The sequence below is a fragment of the Piliocolobus tephrosceles genome, chromosome 17, assembly GCF_002776525.5.
Source record: "Piliocolobus tephrosceles isolate RC106 chromosome 17, ASM277652v3, whole genome shotgun sequence".
Classification (NCBI taxonomy): Eukaryota; Metazoa; Chordata; class Mammalia; order Primates; family Cercopithecidae; genus Piliocolobus; species Piliocolobus tephrosceles.
The window spans coordinates 27,151,283-27,158,816 of NC_045450.1; the positions used below are offsets into that span (position 1 = coordinate 27,151,283).

At 55.0% G+C, this 7,534-nt stretch overlaps 1 protein-coding gene across 2 annotated transcripts; it reads right to left on the reverse strand.

Annotated features, from left to right (window-relative positions):
- Positions 1–113: 113 nt before the first annotated feature.
- On the reverse strand, positions 114–7,330 carry IL27 (interleukin 27). 2 transcript variants are annotated; one of them, XM_023193012.1, is made up of 5 exons: positions 7,183–7,330; positions 4,225–4,397; positions 4,042–4,140; positions 2,448–2,606; positions 162–717 (listed from the first exon to the last, which is right to left on the reverse strand). In XM_023193012.1, exons 1-5 carry the CDS (start codon positions 7,211–7,213, stop codon positions 451–453), a joined length of 729 nt encoding a protein of 242 aa, XP_023048780.1. In that variant the 5' UTR covers positions 7,214–7,330; the 3' UTR covers positions 162–450. The 2 variants fall into 2 exon arrangements, with proteins under 2 accessions (XP_023048779.1, XP_023048780.1); XM_023193011.3 differs by lacking the exon at positions 7,183–7,330 and having other exon boundaries at positions 114–717; positions 4,225–4,542.
- Positions 7,331–7,534: the final 204 nt, after the last annotated feature.

Sequence of the window (7,534 nt, forward strand, 5' to 3'; positions counted from 1 at the left end):
CCTGGCTGAGCAGGACATAGTAGGGGAAGATGGGCCAGGGACCCCAAAAATGTAGGAGCAGAGAGGGGTTCAGGATGGCTAGAGGTTGCTGACTCCGTTCCAGGCTGCCCTGCCCTCTGGGTGTCAGCAGCCCTTCCCTGAAGATAAGCGGAGGCCAGGGGTGGATGAGAGTGCTTTATTGGGCACCCAGCATGGGGGCTCAGCCCAAGGAGGACCAGCAGGCTCCGAAACAATAAATAAACCATCATCTCTCTAACAATAAATAAATATCCAAGAAATAAATAGCTGGCAAGGACCAGAGGGGATTTCAGTTACTGGGTAGGGCCTGGGGCAGGGGGCTGGAAGAGCCCTCCCTTGTCCAACGCTGATGATGCGGAGGCTGCCCTGATGCCAAGACTCCAGTCCTAAAGTACTAAAGGGTGAGGGGCAGGGGGCTAAGAAGCCACCCAATCAGGGCTGGGGGCCCAGTGTTGGGAACCCCAAGGGCCAGACTGAGTGCCCGGCCTTGGACAGCAGCAGCAAGTCCCGCACGGCCCGAGATAAGATGAGCTCCAAGGAGTGCAGCAGGCGGTACGTGGAGAGGAGTTGGGGCCAGGACACCTGGGCCGGCCCCTGTGAGGTACTGCCCAGTGCCCCTGGGAGCAGCCCCTTCCTCTCCTCCTCCTCCTCCTCCTCCTCCTCCTCCTCCTCCGGGAGGTGGAATCCTGCAGCCAGCACCTGTGAGGAGAGGCCATGGGTTAGGGAGGGGCCAGGCCGAGAACCTGAGCAAATCCTCATTCCCTATTTGTGCCCAGCGCCTCCTAATGACATCAGTGACCACAAGGTCATGATTTCCCTGGACATTCCCTACTTGATTTTCCATGATGTCACCCACTAACGCGTCTCACCTCATCTTTCAGTTCGAGAAAATGGAAGTCAAGGAGCAAGAGGATGTTCACAGAGCTAGATCACCCCAAGGACTGCCCCGAGGGGTGGGTTCAGGAAGTTTCTGCTGTTAAGGTTGCTCTTGGGTTGGGTCAGCAACAGGCAGAGGGTGACACAGCTCAGATTTCCTGCTGCTTGCCCTTCCTTTCTCTCTCTCTCTCTCTGTCTGCCTTTCTTGGAGTCCCGCTCTGTCGCCCAGGCTGGAATGCAGTGGGGCGATCACGGCTCACTGCAACCTCTGTCTCCTCAGTTTAAGCAATTCTTTCCTACCTCAGCCTCCCGAGTCGTTAGGATTACAGGTGCCCACCACCACGCCTGGCTAATTTTTGTATTTTTAGTAGAGATGGGGTTTAACCCTGTTGGCCAGGCTGGTCTTGAGCTCCTGACCTCAAATAATCCACCTGCCTTGGCCTCCCAAAGTGCTGGGATTCCAGGCGTGAGCCACCACGCCCGGCTCTGCTGCTTGCATTTTCTATTCTCATTTCATTAAGTGTAAAATTCTGATTTCCCTTTGAAAGGTTCTGGAAGATCTGGGTGACATCAGAGAATCAGAGGGAGAAGGGAAACAGGAGGCAGATGCTGTGCTGGGCGCTCAGGACAAACCCCGAGTGACTTCACAGCCCAGTGGCCTCCTGTTCAAGGTGGAGCCCCAGGAGAATGCCGAGATTGAGGGGCGGCACCAGGGCCTGGTGTGGCTGCACGCGCCCGCGCACGCACACGCACACACTCACACACGTACTCATTCTCACAACGCAGTCACAGTCATTCCCATACAGTCACATTCAAACAAAACACATTCATGGCTGGGCACAGTGGCTCACGCCTGTAATCCCAGCACTTTGGGAGGCCGAGGCGGGCAGAGCACGAAGTCAGGAGTTCGAGACCAACCTGGCCAACAGGGTAAAACTAAAAATACAAAAAAATTAGCCAGGCGTGGTGGTGCATGCCTGTAATCCTAGCTACTTAGGAGGCTGAGGCAGGAGAATTGCTTGAACCAGGGAGGCAGAAGTTACAGTGAGCGGAGCGTGCCACTGCACTCCAGCCTGGGTGACAGAGTGAGACTCAGTCTCAGAAAAAAAAAAATTCGTTCACGTACCCACACAGTCACACTCACAGTCATCCTCACGCACTGACACACCTGTACCCAAACTCTCACCCACACACCTCACTTTGACACAACATTCACATTTACACATCCACCCACACACCCACACACTCTTACACTCACAGACCCACACACCCACACACTCACAGTCACACACTCACATACAGACCCACATACACACACACACACTCATACAGACCCACACAGTCATGCTGACACTCATACAGACCCACACACAGTCACACGCATGCTCACACGCACAGACCCACACACAGTCACACTCACAGTCTCACACTCATGGATCCACACACTCGCAGTTATGCTCACACTCTCACACTCACACACACTCAGAGCATGGGATCACTGGATGAGCCAGCGAGTCTTCTTTCCCATGTGGTCTGGGGTGGCCGGGCTTTACCTGGAAGCGCAGGTGCCGCTGCAGATCGCGGAGGTCCAGCCTCATGGCCCACAGCTGCATCCTCTCCGTGTTGGTCCAGCGGCCCTGGGTCCCCAGCCCTCCCAGCAGGGCACGGAAGGGCTGAAGCGTGGTGGAGAGGAAGCAGAGACGCTCCAGGTCCTGAAGGGAAGGCAGATGGTCAGGAAAGGCCCACAGGCCAAGGATGGCCATGTCACACCCCCCCCCCCCCTATCCGGGTCTCCTTCCCATTCCACACTCCAGCCTCCAGTCTATCCCCATAGCTCTTCCCCACCTCAGCCCAGCTCCGTCCCCATTCCTTCCATCTCCACTGTCTGGGACATTTGCCCCATCTCCTTTTCCAGCCTCCCTTTCACTCCTATGCCCATGATCTTCTCTAACCCGCCCCTCTCAGTCCCTGAAGCACTCTCCTTCTGCAGCCCTGTTCCCTTCTCTCCTTCACCACCCCATCATACCTCCTGCCTATGCATTTCCATCCCATCTTCAGCCCCATTCCCATGCCTAACCCCAACTCCATCCTTCCTCCATGTGCCCAGACTCACTCTTTCAATTTTTCCATCCCATCTCCAACCTCATTCCCAACCCCATCCATTCCATTCCCTACCAGCAACTCCCATCCCTTCTCCATCCCCTGCTTAATGTTCACCCTCATCTCCAACCTTCTCATCTCTAGCTGTCTGCATTCTCACCCCCAGTGCCACCTCCACCCACCCTCCATGCTGCTGTGATCTCTCTCCAGTCTCATGCCGGTCCCACGCCTGCCGCGTTCCACGCCCAGCTCCACTCCTACCTCTTCCCAACCCCACTTCCTTATTCCGCTTCATCTTTATTGTTTGTTTGTTTGTTTGTTTGTTTGTTTTGAGATGGAGTCTTGCTCTGTTGCCCAGGCTGGAGTGCAGTGGCGCGATCTCATCTCACTGCAACCTGTGCCTCCTGGGTTCAAGCAATTCTCCTGCTGCAGCCTCCCGAGTAGCTGGGACTTCAGGCACACACCACCATACCCGGCTAATTTGGTATTTTTAGTAGAGACAGGGTTTCTCCATGTTGGTCAGGCTGGTCTTGAACTCCTGATCTCAGGTGATCCGCCCTCCTTGGCCTCCCAAAGTGCTGGGATTACAGGCGTGAAGCACCACGCCTGGCAGTTTATTTATTTTTCTGAGACAGGGTCTCCCTCTGTCCTCCATCCTGGAGTCCAGGATTATAACTCACTGCAGCCTCCAACTCCTGAGCCCAAGCAATCCTCCCATGTCAGCCTCCTGAGTAGCTGGGACCAAAAGTGTGTACCACCATACCTGGCTAACTCTTAAATTCTTTTGTAGAGACAAAGTCTCGCTATGTTGCCCAGGCTAGTCTTGAACTCCTGGCCTCATGCAGTCCTTCCACCTTGGCCTCCCAAAGTGCTGGGTTTATAGGTGTAAGTCACCGTGCCTGTCTTTCATCTTTATGTCCAATGACATATTCAACATCATCCACGTTCTATCCCCAGTGCATCTCCAGCTCAATCTCCAGCCTCATCTTGCACCCTGGCCCCAGTCTATCACAAGCTTCCCGCCCCATTCCACCAGCCCTCACTCACAGAGAGGCGGCGCCAGGCCTGGAAGGTCAGGGAAACATCAGGGAGCTGCTCTCCCAGGGGCAGGAGGTCCAGGTTCACTCCTGGCAGGTGAGATTCCGCCTGGGGGGCAAGGTCTGTTAGTGGGGGCCAGAAGGGATTGAGGGTCTGCCCGTCCCCAGCACCAGCTGCATTGCGGGGACTTACAAAGCGGTGGGCCTGGCCCCGAACCTCGGAGAGCAGCTTCCTGGCGAGATGCAGGCTGACCGTGAACTCCCTCTGCAGCTTCTGCACGCTCAGCTGGGGCCTCCCTGGGGGCCTTGGGAATCCCCAGACACCAGCTTGAACCAGGAGCAAAGGAAGCAGCAACAGGCTGAGCCCTAGAGAGATGGGGAGAGGGTGGGCGAGACAGGGAGAGAGCTTAAGAACTCGGGAGAAGGAAGGGAACATGCCTTTTCTGAGCCTGTGCTAGCTGTGAGCATGGTGCAGGCACTGTCACCATCATCATTCCTCTGCCTCCTCAAAACCACAGTGGAGGCCAGGTGCGGTGACTCATGCCTGTAATCCCAACAATTTGGGAGGCCGAGGCGGGCGGATCACCTGAGGCCAGGGGTTCAAGACCAGCCTGGCCAACATGGCGAAACCCTGTCTCTACTAAATATACAAAAATTAGTCAGGCGTGGTGGTGCATGCCTGTAATCCCAGCTACTCAGGAGGTTGAGGCAGGAGAATCGCTTGAACCCGGGAAGCAGAGGCTACAGTGAGCTGATATAACACCACTGTACTCCAGCCTGGGCGACAGAGCCAGACTCCGTCTCAAAAGAACAAACCAAACCAAAACCAAACTAAACCCCACGAAGCAGCCAGCATGGTCCCCATATGGCTTCTCTGTATAGAGTGCCCACTTTTGCAAAAAGACCAGAAGCCTGATCCTGTTTTTTTTTTGTTTTTTTTTTTTCTTTTGAAACAGAGTTCTGTTCTATCACCCAGGCTGGAGTATAGTGATTTGATCACAGCTCACTGTAGCCTTGAACTCCTGGGCTCAAGTGATCCTTTTGCCTCAGCTTCCCGAGCAACTGGGACCAAAGGGATACACCACTGTGCCTAACTGTTTCTATTTTTTTGTAGAGACAGGGTCTCTCTACGTTGCCCAGGCTGGTCTTGAACTCCTGGCCTCAAGAGATCGTTCCGCCTCAGCCTCCCAAACTACTGGGATCACAGGCATGAGTCACTCTGCCGGGACAGAGGCTGGATTTTGACCCCCATAAACTCCCTTGGCCAAATGCCTTTTTCAGTGAGCAACCTGCACAACCACATGTGGCAGCCTCAGTGCTATTGTTCTCCCCATTTTGCAGATGAGGCTCAGTGAGGTTGACTTGACCAAGGTCAAATAGCCAGAAGGTGGGAAGCCAGGACTGGATTCCAGATTTTTCCAAATGCAAGGCCCATGGGTTTTCCCCAGAGAATGCAGAGGGAGGCAGCCACCTGCCCCAGGAGTGGGCACACCATGTTCTGCCAAGGATTCTTTGGGCTCAGTCAAGCGGCTCTAATGGCTTGAACTGGCCATGAGGTCCCCAGGGATGGGCTAGCAATGCCAGAGGCTCTATCCCAGGGAATCAAAAGGACAGGTTGGTCCAGTTTCCATCAAGGCAGGTGGATCCTGGCAGGGTAACCTGCCTGGGGCGAATCCACAGTGTGGGAGCTTTTTTTTTTTTTTTTTTTTTTGTAAGACAGAGTCTCACACTGTCACCTAGACTGGAGTGCAGTGGTGCGATCTTGGCTCACTGCAACCTTCATCTCCTGGGTTAAAGCAATTCTCCTGCCTCAGCCTCCTGAGTAGCTGGAATTACAGCCATGTGCCACCGTGCCGGGATGATTTTTATTATTTTTAGTAGAGAGGGGTTTTGCCATGTTGGCCAGACTGGTCTCCAATTTCTGACCTCAGGTGATCCACCTGCCTTGGCTTCCCAACGTGCTGGAATTACAGACATCAGCCACTCTGCCCAGCCCAGAATGGCTGATTCCGAGTGTGCTGCCTGACCTGTGTTTTCCTGGAAAGAGGGGCAGCGGATGGGCGCTCTAGGAAGAGGGCAGCATTCATCAATTTCCCCCTCGGGGAGAGGAAATCTAGCAAGCACAAGAGTTACACAATTCTCCTCGAAACACAAACCAAAACTGGCCCGAAGTCCATCCTGCTCTCTCTACTCTCCCTGCCTCTTCCCTGTCCTCTCTCAATCTCTAATCCCTGAGCTCTGCTCTTCGAAATGTCCCGATAAAGGTGAAGGGGAGCTTTTAGGGACATCTACCTCCGTCATGGACTTCTAGATGTGGTGGGCATTGCCTAACCTAAGATCTCTGGCATTCAGACTCCCTGGCTTGGGGGCCACTCGGACCCTCTGATATCCTGGAGACTTACGGCAGAGTGGGGTTCTTCCTAGCTCAATGCTGGGGACAGGGTAGGTGCCCCCAGGCCCTGGTGGATCAAGCCCAACCATAAGTGAGCTGTGCCATCTCCGACCTGAGCTCTGGAGCCCCCAGACCCCCTCCTTACCCTCTGCAGTCGATCCTGGGTCATTGGCTCTGGCCTTTGAAGGTTCTGTCTCCATCGTCCAGCCTTTGGTCCCTACCTGCCCTATGTAGCATGTTACCTTCTCCTCTGCCTACTGCTCTGGTTCTAGCCCCTGAGTTCTGCAGCCACCAGCCGCAGATTGGACCTCCTTCTAACGTCAAACTAAAGACCTTTGACCCAGTGAGGCTGCTGACATCTTGGTCCCAGCGCCCCACTTGTGCCAGCACTTGTTCTGTTCTTCCCTCAGCCGGCCTCATTCTCAGTCTTAGCCAAGCTGTTTGGCTTCTGCTTATTCACTCCAAACTCTTCATTTATCTGCCTAGACCTGGTCCTTGTCAAATTGCTGGTCCAACCCTCCCCATTCCTGCTAGCCAAGGCTTCCTTCCCATCCTCTGCCCAGCCCTGGGTCAAAACACCACCCCACTGCCCCAAGCCCCCCACCCAGTCACGCCAGCCTCCCTTCCCATCCAGCAGCCAGCCAAATCCTCAGTCTTGGCCAAGTTGCTGCTCTCAGCTCTCGACCCCATGCACCAGCCAAGCTCGTCCATCCTCTGCCCAAACTCAACCAAGCCCCCCATCCCTGGCTTCAAACTCACGCCAGCCAAGGTTGCCTGCCGTCTGGCCCATGGCGGGGCCCGGCCTCTTTGGTCAGCCATCTCCTGGGTAGGGGGGGTCTTATACTGGGGGCTGTGCCCGGTTTCACTTTCCGTCCTGCTTGTACTTTCAGCTTTGTGTTCACTCACTCTTCCCTCTCGCCACCCCTTGCTAAAATGGGGAAATGTAATTTCCCTTCCCGGAGGGGGTGGGAGGTATGATGGGGGATGACGGGAAGCTGGGGTTTCAGGACACCCAAGCTCCAGACCCACTGCTAAGCTCCCACGGCCAGCTCTGCCCTCAGTGCCCCATGCTCGGGTGAGCCATCCAGCCCTATTCACTGGTTGATCCCAG

Excerpts from the sequence above, each read along its gene's own strand:
- IL27 (XM_023193011.3), bottom strand. The coding sequence starts at position 4,467 with ATGTTCCCTTCCTTCTCCCGAGTTCTTAAGCTCTCTCCCTGTCTCGCC. Across the intron at positions 4,141-4,224 it reads GGGGCCAGGCCCACCGCTTT|GCGGAATCTCACCTGCCAGG; the intron begins GTAAGTCCCCGC and ends CTTGCCCCCCAG. Across the intron at positions 2,607-4,041 it reads AGGCCTGGCGCCGCCTCTCT|GACCTGGAGCGTCTCTGCTT; the intron begins GTGAGTGAGGGC and ends CCTTCCCTTCAG.